This window comes from Ovis canadensis, chromosome 2 (genome assembly GCF_042477335.2).
Source record: "Ovis canadensis isolate MfBH-ARS-UI-01 breed Bighorn chromosome 2, ARS-UI_OviCan_v2, whole genome shotgun sequence".
In the NCBI taxonomy this organism is placed as follows: domain Eukaryota; kingdom Metazoa; phylum Chordata; class Mammalia; order Artiodactyla; family Bovidae; genus Ovis; species Ovis canadensis.
In genome coordinates, this window is record NC_091246.1 from 195,140,633 (window position 1) to 195,155,349 (window position 14,717).

Below are 14,717 nucleotides of genomic sequence, written 5' to 3' on the forward strand. Positions count from 1 at the left end.
CCTGAGCTGGATCTTGAACCAGATCTCTTGGATTTCATTTCCATCTTCTCCCCTAAAGTAAAATCACATAGCATGTAGAGTATGATGCTTGGGGTATGCTAAGAATAAACTAAGTTATAATCTTCAAATTATTCAGGATCCCATGTTCTAGATTCTATACAAATATAAGGTGAAGTTATTTTTCCCTTCTTTTCCTTTGAAATGTCATTAAATTTCTTTCAATTCAAAATGTAGGATTTGTGGGAATTGTAACTACTGATTATTGATACAGCAGCCACAATTACAGAGACCCCTGCCTAAGTTAACACCTGCAACATGCCAAGTGCAGGTTTCTCTGTGTATGTTACATCTCAACCTGGAGAACAGTTAAGAAATAGAAAGCTAGTGTGTGCACAGTGTGTCTTAAGAGTAACTGCAAATAGTATCTTCAGGCTACTCTCATCATTTGTGAAAACACATTTATTGTTTGGTGAAAGGAGCAAAATTTTTTGCCATAGTAACCACAGCAACCCTGAGTGTCTTGCCTGTTAGCTGTAATGCTGGGAGCATCTTCTAAAGCAGGGGAAAGGCCTTGGCAATTATCACCCACAAAGTGACCCTTCATTTTAAGAGCTTAGGCTGAAGCTCCTGGGTTTGGAAACTACTTAACTTGATGTGTTAATGAATACTAACATTAATTCCAATTTGGTTAATTTGGGAGGATTAATAAGCTATGGTGGAGAAGGCAGTGGCAACTCACTCAAGTACTCTTGCCTGGCAAATCCCATGGACGGAGGAGCCTGGTAGTCTGTAGTCCATGGGGTCTCTAAGATTTGGACACGACTGAGCGACTTCACTTTCACTTTTTACTTTCATGCATTGGAGAAGGAAATGGCAACCCACTCCAGTGTTCTTGCCTGGAGAATCCCAGGGATGGGGGAGCCTGTGGGCTGCCATCTATGGGGTCACACAGAGTCGGACATGACTGAAGCAACTTAGCAGCAGCAGCAGCAGCAATAAGCTATGATTTTCTAATGTGGGCAAAAGGAAGCTGTGATTTTCTGTAGACAAATTTGAAGGAATATTTTCACCATTACCCAGTCCCCCTTTTGTTTTGTTTGGATTTGGTTTGGGTCAATCTTTTGTGATTGTATTCTTTGTGAGATAGTGGGAAAAATGACATTTTCTTTCTTCTATCACTGACATAAATTGTTATTATATATAATACTTAGAATAAATGAAGGAAAAACACTAAAGTGGATAAGGAAGTCTAATTGTGGACACAAGGGTAAAGGGAAATAGGTAAGGTTTGATCATTTTTGTATCAAAAATTGTGATGGTCACACAGAGTTCTATATTATACCACTGGTTCTCAAGTCACTACATATATTATTCAGGCAGTAAGCAATGTACAAATGAGTCTTTGTTTATAAAAGAAAGACATGCTGATAATAAAAATTAGGTTATATGCAAAAAGCATAAAAGCATAAAATTACTCATATTTTCATCTCTCAGAAGAAATCACCATACATATTTCTTTTTTATCATGCTCTAATATTGTTGAGGTGATACAACTTATAAAACCTTGCTTTTTTTCACTCAAGAGGAGACAGGTCTCATGAAATGGGCAGCAGGAAAATTGAGTAGAAATAAAGAGTAGTTTCAGAATATTTGTAGATTTCTTGGAAAAATAATATCTCCTCCTACTTGGGCTCCCTATCAGTTTTGAGAAGTTGAGAGAGGATAGAATCGATTGAGAACCGTGGACATATTGGTTACTGCAATGTTGATTGATAAAAATATACTTCTTGAACTGGCAGCTCAGAATTTCTACTCGAATGCCTCCTCCCTGTGTTTTCCTTCCTTATTGATTTTTGGGCTGTTAGAATGTTATTCTGTTATATAATTGTCTCAAATAGCAGTGCTAGAGTCATGAGTCCTACAAATGCTGTAGGTGTTCTACAAATGCTGGATCTCACTTTCCTCAACTATAATATAGGCATTATTCTATTTACTCCACAGGATATTCTATATGCATTCAGTTCAGTTCAGTCGCTCAGTCATGTTCGACTCTTTGCAACCCCATGAATCGCAGCACACCAGGCCTCCCTGTCCATCACCAACTCCTGAAATTCACTCAAACTCACGTCCTTCGAGTCTTTGATGCCATCCAGCCATCTCATCCTCTGTCACCCCCTTCGCCTCCTGCCCCCAATCCCTCCCAGCATCAGAGTCGTTTCCAACGAGTCAACTATTCGCATGAGGTTGCCAAAGTACTGGAGTTTCAGCTTTAGCATCATTCCTTCCAAAGAAATCCCAGGGTTGATCTTCTTCAGAATGGACTGGTTGGATCTCCAAAAGCATCAATTCTTCAGCGCTCAGCCTTCTTCACAGCCAACTCTCACATCCATACATGACTACTGGAAAAACCATAGCCTTGACTAGATGGGCATTTGTTGGCAAAATAATGTCTCTGCTTTTTAATATACTACCTAGGTTGGTCATAACTTTCCTTTCAAGGAGTCAGCGTCTTTTAATTTCATGGCTGCAGTCACTATCTGCAGTGATTTTGGAGCCCAGAAAAATTAAGTCTGACACTGTTTCCACTATTTCCCATGAAGTAATGGGACCAGATGCCATGATCTTCATTTTCTGAATGTTGAGCTTTAAGCCAACTTTTTCACTCTCCTCTTTCACTTTCAAGAGGCTTTTTAGTTCCTCTTCACTTTCTGCCATAAGGGTGGTGTCATCTGTATATCTGAGTTTATTGATATTTCTCCCAGCAATCTTGATTCCAGCTTGTGCTTCATCCAGCCCAGCATTTCTCATGATGTACTCTGCATATAAGTTAAATGCATGCAATTAAAAAGTGAAAGTGAAGTTGCTCAGTCGTGTCCGACTCTTAGCAATCCCATGGACTGCAGCCTACCAGGCTCCTCCACCCATGGGATTTTCCAGACAAGAACACTGGAGTGGGTTGTCATGTCCTTCTCCAATGTGTGAAAGTGAAAAGTGAAAATGAAGTGACAATATACAGCCTTGATGTACTCCATTCCCTATTTGTAACCAGTCTATTATTTCATGTCCAGTTCTAACAGTTGCTTCCTGACCTGCATACAGATTTCTCACAGTAGGTTAAACTGCAGTGTCAAATAGATTTCGACATGCAATAGCTTAAACAAAATAAGTCTTTAGTTCTTGTTAATAATGTAGTTAACATTTGATGATGCAAGAATCTAACATCTTTCTATGCTGAGATCCTGACAGCTTCTAGGTCCTTGCTGGCTGCTTCCATCAGTGGTGACAGGAGAAAGCAAGTAAGAAAGAGACCTGATGGCCTGCAGGTGGCATATCTTCTTTCCACTCACATTTTTATTGGGGAGAACTTGTCCATAAGGGTATAACTTGAATGGTATTAGGAGCTGAAAAGTGCAATTAATCCATCCACCCTCCATAGTCTTATTACTACAAAAGGAGGAGATAATGGATATTAGTGAATATCCAGCACTGTATTCACATCTTGCAAAACACTGAATAAAAGACATTACAGAGTGAGAACTGAGCATACTTCCTTTCTGTCTTTCCCTGCATTTGAATCTACTCAGGGGAGTAAAAAATATATATATATATTATCAAACAAAAGGTTAAAAGTACTGTTGCTGAAATTTGGCCAGATTGACTCTCAGAGAATGACTTGGATGAAGTAAAAAGAAACAGCTTTATTGAAGGTCCATGTTTATTGATGAAGTTCAGGCAACTAGTGCTTAAAAGACCCGAATACCCCAAAGGATTTCAGAGACAGGTTTTTAAAAACAAGGTGAGAGAGGAGGGCCCTGTGTGGGTGATCAGCTCATGGATATTCTTCTGATTGGTTGGTGGTGAGGTAATTGTGAGTCAGCATCATCAAATATCTGATTCTAACTGGTCTTGAGTCTACATGCTTATGAACAGCATATCATGAATTTCTTCCACCTGGTGGGGATTGCAACCCCATGGACAGCAGCCTACCAAGCTCCTCCGCCCATGGGATTTTCCAGGCAAGAACACTGGAGTAGGTTGTCTTGTCCTTCTCCAATGCGTGAAAGTGAAAAGTGAAAGTGAAGTCACTCAGTTGTGTCCGACTTTTAGCGACCCCATGGACTGCAGCCTACCAGGCTCCTCTGCCCATGCGATTTTCCAGGCAAGAGTACTGGAGTGGGTCGCCATTGCCTTCTCTGTAAATATCTGCAAAACAGCTCAAAGAATGTGACTCAGACTATCTATAGTGCTTGAGGAGGAGCTAAAGGTCCTTGACTTTGTTTAAAGGCTAAAGTGTTATTATTTTGCCTCACTTCCTATTTTCCTTTCTTTCTGTGTTTTCTCATTTCTTTAATTAAATTCATTTATCTGTAAGGTTTGTCTACAGACAAATGGCAGGCAGAAAACATGGGGTTGGGGTGGGGGGTCTATTCTGAGAAGGCCTTATTGGGACCTGCTCAGTTAGAGTCATTGCTGTTTAGTGACTAAGTCATGTCCAACTTTTTGTGATCCCATAGACTGTAGCATGCCAGGCTTCCCTGTTCTCCACTATTTCCTGCTGCTGCTGCTGCTAAGTTGCTTCAGTCGTGTCCGACTTTGTGCAGCCCCATAGATGGGAGCCCACCAGGCTTCCTCGTCCCTAGGATTCTCCAGGCAAAAACACTGGAGTGGGTTGCCATTTCCTTCTCCAGTTCATGAAAGCAAAAAGTGAAAGTGAAGTCACTCAGTCCTGTCCGACTCTTAGCGACCCCATGGACTGCAACCTACCTGGCTCCTCTGTCCATGGATTTTCAAGGCAAGAGTACTGGAGTGGGGCACCATTGCCTTCTTCACTATCTCTTAGAATTTGATCAAATTCATATCCATTGAGTCTGTGATGTTATCTAACCATCTCATCCTCTATTGACCCCTTCTGCTTTTGCCTTCCATCTTTCCCAGCATCAGGGTCTTTTCCAATGTGTCAGTTTTTCACATCAGGTGGCCAAAGTATTGGAGCTTCAGCTTTAGCAAGAGTCTTTTCAATGGATATTCAGGGTTGATTTCCTTTAGAATTGACTGGTTACATCTCTTACTGTCCAAGGTACTCTCAAGGGTCTTCTCCAGCACTACAATTCAAAAGCATCAATTGTTTCATCATAGTACTAGCTAATTATTGGGAGAAAATCGATTGATAACTGGTAGAATATGCCTTATGGCCAAAGTAAGGCCCACTTCATGTTCTATGCCTGCTTTGTTCACAAGCCTGTTCCGAGGTAGTGTCAAGCTTTCTCTGTAATGAGCAGCTAGATGGGGATTCACAAAATTCTCAGTACCAAGAATGGGTGCAATTGACTCCTCCTGAGATGGCAAGAATGTAGTCTGGGACATGACTAAAATGATTTTCAGTGACGTAGGTTGAAATCAAAAAGGATTTATTGGTTAACCCTTCTAAATTAAAAAATCCAATGAGTCAGCCAATGCAATACTCTGAGCAAGGTTCTTATTTCTTTTTTCTTTAGTTGAAGTATAGTTGATTAACAATGTCATGTTAGTTTCAAGTGTACAGCAGAATGAATCAGTTATATATCCATATGTATCTATTTTTTCAAATTATTTTCTATTATAGGTTATCACAGAACATTGAGTATAGTTCCCTGTGCTATATATCAATAATAGATCTTTGTTCTCATAGTACATATCTGTTAATCCCTAATTCTTAATTTATGCATCCTTCCTTTTCCCTTAACAGCCATAAATTTGTTTTCTATGTTGGCAAGTCTATTTTTGTTTTATATACTGCATTCATTTGTTACATTTTTTAGATTCTACATATAAACAATATCATATGATATTTGTTTTTGTCTGGCTTACATCTCTTAGTATGATAATCTCTAGGTCCATTCATGTTGTTGCAAATGGCATTATTCCATCCTTCTCTATGGCTGAGTAATATTCCATTCTATATATGTACCACATCTTCCTTATTCACTATCAGTTGATGGACACTTATGTTGCTTACATATCTTGGTTATTATAAATAATGCTACCATGAACATTGGGGTGCATCCATAGCATAGACATTCTACAATAGGTCCCACTCAGGATTCAGATGCCTTGTAGACTCTTGGGTCAGTAAGAATGAATACATACCTCTTTGTTGCTATGTAAAATGAAAACAGAAAATTTAGGCCACAAGACTTTCAAAGAAGGAAGAAATTATATGGATCTTCTGAAGAGTTCCAGTGTGTCACATGATAAATTTCCAGGGCCTAAAAGCTTAGGTTTATATGCTAGAAAGTTCCTGTGTGTCAAATGTATGGACTCACAGGGAGACCCACAGTTGGGATCTTCTCTTTCATGTCTCTCTGAGATGTTGCATGTGCTGTTTACTTGGCCCTTGGTTTCTCCAACTTTGTCTCACCTTGTTTGCTGGGAAACCATGCTTCCTTCAGCTTGCAGCTCCATCATCACTGTCTCTTGGTCTTTCTAATCACCTACTGAGGCATTCTATAATCTGTGCTTCTATTGAACCTTGTGTTTACTTCACTGAAGGTTTTCTTTCACATCACATTACATATTTTTGTTTGTGTGTCCCTCTCTCTCATTACCCAGCACACTCCTGATGCTCAGTGAGGATCTGTTGTATGAGTGATCACTAACTTTTCAAAGACATAGTTAATGATCCTGAATCTTTGCATCCACAGAAAGATGTCTGGCCCATGGCAGATTCACAGCATGTATTTGGAGAGAGCTAAGGACCAGGGAAAAGAAAGAGAAGAATGAAAGAAGAAAGCAAAGAAGGGAACAAGAAAAGACCAGTCAGAGAGAGGATATAAGTCATATTAAAGGTTACGGTTGTAAAAAAATAGAAAGTAGATCAAATAAATCCCATTAGGAATCCAGAAGAAGAAAACTATAATAATAGATTAAAAAAGGGAAAATCATAGAAGAAACAACATTTGAGTTGAATCTTAAACCAAAGAAGAGAATTTAATGGAAGAGAACAATGAAAATTGGGTCAAGAATGTTTTGTACATCACTGTTTACAATAGCCAAGACATAGAAGCAGCCTAAATATCCATTGACAGATTAATGGATAAAGAAGATGTGGTTTATGCATACAAGGGAATACTACTCAGCCATTAAAAAAGAATGAAATGTCATTTGCCATTTGGATGGACCTAGAGATTATCATCAGAAAAGGCAATGGCACCCCACTCCAGTACTCTTGCCTGGAAAATCCCATGGACGGAGGAGCCTAGTAGGCTGCAGTCCATGGGGTAGCTAAGAGTCAGATACGACTGAGCGACTTCCCTTTCACTTTTCACTTTCATGCACTGGAGAAGGAAATGGCAACCCGTTCCAGCGTTCTTGCCTGGAGAATCCCAGGGACGGGGGAGCCTGGTGGGCTGCCATCTATGGGGTCGCACAGAGTCGGACACGACTGAAGCGACTTAGTAGCAGCAGCAGCAGAGATTATCATAGGGCTTCCCTGTTAGCTCAACTGGTAAAGAATCCACCTAAAATTATGGTGACCCCAGTTCAATTCCTGGGCCAGGAAGATCCCCTAGAGAAGGAATGGGCTTCCCATTCCAGTATTCATGGTCTTCCCTGGTGTTTCAGATGGTAAAGGATCACTTGCAATGTGGGAGACCTGGGTTTGATCCCTGGGTTGGGACGATCCCCTGGAGGAGGGCATGGCAACCCACTCCAGTATTCTTGCCTGGAAAATCCCATGGATAGAGGAGCTTGGCAGGCTACAGTCTATAGTGTCACAAAGAGTTGGACATCACTGAGTGACTAAGCACAGCACAGCAGAGAGATTATCATACAAAGTGAAGTCATAGAAAGATAAATATTATATGATATCACTTACATGTGGGATATAAAAAAGTCATATAGATGAATGTATATACAAAACATAAATAGACTCACAGACATAGAAAACAGTCATGGTTACCAAGGGAAAACATGGTGGAGGGGGATAAATCAGGAATTTTGGAATTGCATACAGATCATACACTATATAGGACCTATTGTATAGCACAGGGAAGTCTACTCAATATTCTGTGATAACCTAACTGATTTAACCTATAAGGGAAAATAATCTGAAAAAGAATGAATATATGTATAACTGAATCACTTTGCTGCACTCCAGAAACTAATGCAACATTATAAATCACTATATAATCCAATAAAAATTTTTTAAAGTACCAGGGGTTTATGAAGAGAGGTAGGGCATGTTTTGGGGTTATAAGGATGTTTTAGCTGAACACTGTTTTTTTGCTTTGTTTTGTTTTTCTCTTTGAGAGGTGAAAGTCGTGGCTCTGTGAGATGTTGCTACAGCTCTCTCTCTCTGATCCTGTTCCAGGAACTGGCGGTTGGTCCCCAGCAGATTCCAATGCTCAGCAGTGGCTCCAGATGGACCTGGGAAACAGAGTGGAGATTACAGCAGTGGCCACGCAGGGAAGATACGGAAGCTCTGACTGGGTGACGAGCTACAGCCTGATGTTCAGTGACACAGGACGCAACTGGAAACAGTACAAGCAAGAAGACAGCATCTGGGTAGGACATCTTTTCTCATCAGCTGAATAAAAATGAGATGCGATCATGGTAACCAGGGAACGTTTCTGTCATTTTCCTCTATGCAGATTGCCAGTAACTTGAGAACTATTGAATGCCCATTCAGAAATAATTAGACTTTGTCTAAGTCCTATCTCCAGTATGACTCCAGTTCGTAGCGAAATGAGGATATCTGTTACAAAAAGTTGAGCATTTTCCTCTTTTTCTGGTAACTTGGGAAGTTCACTGACTGGGCCTCAGTTCTTTCTTCAATAAAAACAACTACACCACAGAAGTCTGATCATTAATGAGAAGGTATTGGTTGACTGAGCATGCATTTATTATTTATTTATTATTTGCCAAGTACTTTATGTACCTTGCAATGATGGAATTGGCTCAGTTATGTAACTCAACCAAAGTTATCCAATTGGTGAACCCTGACCTGGAACTCCATAGCCTGGTCTGATTTTAAAGCCACTATGTTCCTCTGCCTCTATTCAAGTTTTGAAAACAATTTAAAAGTTTATAAATACAAAACAAATATAAATTTTAGGATGATTTTGCATTTATAGACAATCTTCAGCTTGGAAATAAAGGACAGTTTGGTCAAAGTTGTAGAAAAAAAGTTCCTTCCACACCCCTAGACCCCAAAGAATACCTGAAAGACTGTCCCCAAATTATGAGGTGGGGAAAGGGAGTTAGAGACAGAGAGCAAAAGGCACCCAGAGGAGATTTCAGAAACTCATGCACTAAATAAAATAATGTATTGGTTCCTGTTGCTTTTACTTTAGGGAAGAAAACGCCATGAGACATTTTTGTTTTTTTCAAAATATATGTACTTAACATGTGAAGATTTGGCAGTTGATCATGTTATCTTTTCTTCTCATAATCTTCTCAGATTTCTTCCCTCTTAAATCAATCCCAATTATACTTTCAAATTGATGTTTGCACGTGCATTTTTCTATATTGCTTTCATTCTTTTGGAAAAAAAATCTATTTTATATTCACTATTATTTGTTAATTGCCCACTCATCACTATTCTTAATTGAAATAAAGGTAAACTGTGGATTAAGATTAGTTATGGCAGACTGATTCTGGAGGATATTACAGTAGTCATCTTTATTTTGAGTTGTTTGTCATATTAGGTGGCAACATTTATACAGAACATGGATTTGTTTTCATTTTACAAATAGTCTCTTTTGGAGACTAGTATATTTTTTTCAACTTTGAAGGCCTCATAAATTTTACAGGTTTTTTTAAATTTTGTTTTTAGTTTGAAAAGAGAAATAAATACCCTTCCCATTTTGAAGAGCAATTTTAAGGTTTTATGTTGACTTGAGAGGGATAGATAGACATGAGGTTATTTATTTTCTTTGGCATTTTCAATCAGAACTGGTTGTTTCTCAGATTGAATTGAAGTTTTGAGGTCTTTTGTTTAAATATTTTTAAAATCCTGAGCTTCATTTTCTTTAGAATAAAATAAATTGCTTTCAGCTTATTATATGGATCAGGACGTAGTTCAAGGATGAACAGTTTCTCTGGGCTTACTTCCACAAAATCCCAAGCCCCTTAAAGGCAGGGGTCTGTCTTATAGGTCAGCCTCCATGACAATTGTTATTGGAGATGTAACATGAACTATTTTTTTGGATGGTTATTGCAAGAACTGCGGAATTACCAGGACTTTCAGAATTGGAGGAAAGGAGACTGTTCCTGTCCCTTACCTCAGCCTCAAAATAGCCTTGATCTTTGGAAGGAGGCAAAAGATGCTAGGTGGGCAGAGGAGAAGAGGCAGGAAACCATTGTATGTAGCACAGTGGTAAATTCTAGCTAAGGCCTCCCCAAAGACACTTACAATGCCTTCAGGGCATTTGGGAGAGGTGGCAGCTTCAGGACCAAATTGTCAGATGCAAATTACCAGGAGGGGAAAAGATCTGTGAAGGGATCATCACCACTCCAGTCACAGTGGGCGGGGACATCATGATGAGCCATGCACAGTAACAAGGCTCACATGTTGAAAAAGAAACGCATGCCCACTTGTATCACTATTGAGGATGCTAACAGCTACTGAACAAAAATCGCACATCATTTGTAAGCAAATGTCATTCTGTATACATACAAAGATGTTATAAATTCTGGAAATTCAGTATGAACATCTCTGTAAACAAGAGGCATGAGGCCCACAGAGACCCATCCAAGTTCACATAACCAGACTTTGGTGATGCCAGACTGCAAAACTAAGTTTGGGTCCTAAATATACTCTATTGCCCAACTGTACTTTCTATTACTTCTTTACAACACTCGATTTTTTTCTAATTTTCACAAAACTGATTTACTTTTCTCACCTTAACCTTTTTCAGATCCACTGCAAAAGAAGAATGGTAAACTCTATTGTCTATTTCATGTGCTACTTTTAAAATATAAAACTGAGAAAGCACTAATGCCATCTAACTGTGTTTTTTTGCACATTTTAAATAGTGCTCAAATTCTCTGAAACTGTATATAGGCCTTATAGAAGGCCATCAAACAGAGACTCGAGTATTTTACCAAACATTTCATGAGTATATGTAAGATCTGACTTGTGCCTACTATTCATTGATATTTCCATCAGATCGTATTATTGAATAAATAAGTTACCTTGAGGGTTTTTCTTTTTTCATTTTAAATTGAAAATTAGACTATAGATTCACCAGAGTTAATCCTGATAAACAAGATGAAAGCAATAGCCAAACAAGCAAGTTTTAAAAAAATTATTTAAATGATTTAACTTTTCAGAAAAAAGTCAGTACCCCACAACATCAATACAAAGTATCGACTTGATTGAGAATGCTGTATCACAGAAGTAGAAAATCTCTTGAATGAGACTTTCACAAGTCTTTTGAAGATCTTCAATTTTCAAATGAGAATGGAGTTTGTAATGTTTATTTAAAGTTGATTTACTAAGCAATAAAACTATAGCATTGAACCCCTCGGATGGAATACCAATTTACTAGTACTCAAGAGGCTTATTTTATTTTGCAAAGTTTATTTCAGAACAAAAATCCTGGAAATACACTTGTGCAATATACAGCAGTAAATATGCATGCTCTAAAAAATCTAATTTCTGGAATTTCTCATCTGGCACTAAATGGAATGTTCAGGAATAAGGCCACTGAGCAGCTGCTTAATGATGTACTATGATTTATGAGTAAGCCAGAGTCCCCACTTCAATAAATAATCAGATGTTAAAGTGTCTCAGGGACAAGCTTATCAAGACTTTTAGAGTCTCCATTTCAGTTCAGTTCACTTCAGTCTCTCAGTCCTGTCCAACTCTTTGTGAACCCATGGACTGCAGCACACCAGGCCTCCCAGTCCATCACCAGCTCCCAGAGACCAAACTCATGTCCATCCAGTCGGTGATACCATCCAACCATCTCATCCCCCTTCGTCCCCTTTACCTCCTGCCTTCAATCTTTCCCAGCATCAGGGTCTTTTCCAATAAGTCAGCTCTTTGCATCAGGTGGTGAAAGTATTGGAGTTTCAGCTTCAACATCAGTCCCTCCAATGAACACCCAGGACTGATCTCCTTTAGGATGGACTGGTTGTATCTCCTTGCAGTTCAAGGGACTCTCAAGATCTACAGTTCAAAAGCATCAATTCTTTGGCGCTCAGGTTTCTTTACAGTCCAACTCTGACATCCATATATGACTACTGGAAAAACGATAGCCTTGACTTGATGGACTTTTGTTGAAAAAGTAATGTCTCTGCTTTATAATGTGCTGTCTAGATTGGTCATAACTTTCCTTCCAAGAAGCAAGCGTCCTTTAATTTCATGGCTGTATTCACTATCTGCAGTGATTTAGAATCACTTTTAGATTCAAACTTTTTTCTTTATAAAATTTTTTGTATTTTTCTGTATTTTGAAAATTTCTTTTTTTAAAATTTATTTATTTTAATTGGAGGCCAATTACTTTACAATATTGTAGTGGGTTTTGCCATACATTGACATGAATCAGCCATAGGTGTACATGTGTTCCCCATCCTGAACCACCCCTCCCACCTCCCTCCCCATCCCATCCCTCTGGGTCATCCAAGTGCACCAGCCCCAAGCACCCTGTCTCATGCATCGAACCTGGACTGGCAATCTGTTTCACATATGATAATATACATGTTTCAATGCTATTCTCTCAGTTTATCCCACCCTCGCCTTCTCCCACAGAGTCCAAAACACTATTTGATACATCTCTGTCTCTTTTGCTGTCTTGCATATAGGGTTATTGTTACCATCTTTCTAAATTCCATATATATGTGTTAGTATACTGTATTGGTGTTTTTCTTTCTGGCTTACTTCACTCTGTATAATAGGCTCCAGTTTCACCCACATCATTAGAACTGATTCAAATGTATTATTTTTAATGGCTTAGTAATATTCCATTGTGTATATGTACCACTGCTTTCTTATCCATTCATATGCTGATGGACATCTAGGTTGCTTCCATGTCCTGGCTATTGTAAACAGTGCTGCGATGAACACTGGGGTGCATGTGTCTCTTTCAGTTCTGGTTTCCTTGGTATGTATCCGCAGCAGTGAAATTGGCATATGGCAGTTCTATTTCCAGTTTTTTAAGGAATCACCACACTGTTCTCCATAGTGGCTGTACTAGTTTGCATTCCCATCAACAGTGTTAAGAGGGTTCCCTTTTCTCCACACCCTCTCTAGCATTTGTTTGTAGATTTTTGGATAGTAGCCATTCTGACCAGCTGAGATGGTACATCATTGTGGTTTTGCTTTGCATTTCTTTGATAATGAGTGATGTTGAGCATTTTTTCATGTGTTTGTTAGCCATCTGTATTTCTCCTTTGGGGAAATGTCTGTTTAGTTCTTTGGCCTATATTTTGATTTGGTCATTTATTTTTCTGGAATTGAACTACAGGAGTTCCTTGTATATTTTTGAGATTAATTCTTTGTCAGTTGCTTTGTTTGCTATTATTTTCTCCCATTCTGAAGGCTGTCTTTTCACCTTGCTTATAGTTTCTTTCGTTGTGCAAAAGCTTTTAAGTTTAATTAGGTCCCATTTGTTTATTTTTGCTTCTATTTCCATTACTCTGGGAGGTGGTTCATAGAGGATCCTGCTGTGATTTATATCGGAGAGTGTTTTGCCTATGTTTTCCTCTAGGGGTTTTATAGTTTCTGGCCTTACGTTTAGATCTTTAATCCATTTTGAGTTTATTTTTGTGTATGGTGTTAGAAAGTGATCTAGTTTCATTCTTTCACAAGTGGTTGATCAGTTTACCCAGCACCACTTGGTAAAGAGATTGTCTTTTCTCCATTGTATGTTCTTGCCTCCTTTGTCAAAGATAAGGTGTCCATAGGTGCATGGATTTATCTCTGGGCTTTCTATTTTGTTCCATTGATCTATATTTCTGTCTTTGTGCCAGTACCATACTGTCTTGATGACTGTGGCTTTGTAGTATAGCATGAAGTCAGGAAGGTTGATTCCTCTAGTTCCATTCTTCTTTCTCAAGATTGCTTTGCCTCTTCAAGGTTTTTTGTATTTCCATACAAATTGTGAAATTATTTGTTCTAGTTCTGTGAAAAATACCGTTGGTAGCTTGATAGGGATTGTAATGAATCTATAGATTGCTTTGGGTAGTATACTTATTTTCACTATATTAATTCTTCCAATCCATAAATATGGTATATTTCTCCATCTATTTGTGTCCTCTTTGATTTCTTTCACCAGTGTTTTATAGTTTTCTATATATAGGTCTTTTGTTTCTTTAGGTAGATGTATTCTTAATTATTTTATTCTTTTTGTTGCAGACGTGAATGGAATTGTTTCCTTAATTTCTCTTTCTGTTTTCTCATTGTTGGTGTCTAGGAATGTAAGGGATTTCTCTGTGTTAATTTTATATCCTGCAACTTTACTATAGTCATTGATTAGCTCTAGTAATTTTCTGGTGGAGTCTTTAGGGTTTTCTATGTAGAGGATCATGTCATCTGCAAACAGTGAGAGTTTTACTTCTTTTCCAATCTGGATTATTTTATTTCTTTTTCTGCTCTTATTGCTGTGGCCAAAACTTCCGAAACTATGTTGAATAGTAGTGGTGAGAGTGGGCACCCTTGTCTTGTTCCTGACTTTAGGGATAATGCTTTCAATTTTTCACCATTGAGGATAATGTTTGCTGTGGGCTTGTCATAT

At 38.6% G+C, this 14,717-nt stretch overlaps 1 protein-coding gene across 2 annotated transcripts in view; it reads left to right on the forward strand.

Moving 5' to 3' along the window:
- The window catches only part of CNTNAP5 (contactin associated protein family member 5), a 1,084,456-nt gene that overhangs the window by 249,929 nt on the left and 819,810 nt on the right, over window positions 1–14,717 (forward strand). For both annotated transcript variants that reach the window (XM_069579468.1, XM_069579469.1), the window contains exon 3: window positions 8,348–8,541. In XM_069579468.1, the coding sequence (XP_069435569.1) occupies window positions 8,348–8,541 (194 nt within the window). The remainder of the gene's footprint in view (window positions 1–8,347; window positions 8,542–14,717) is intronic.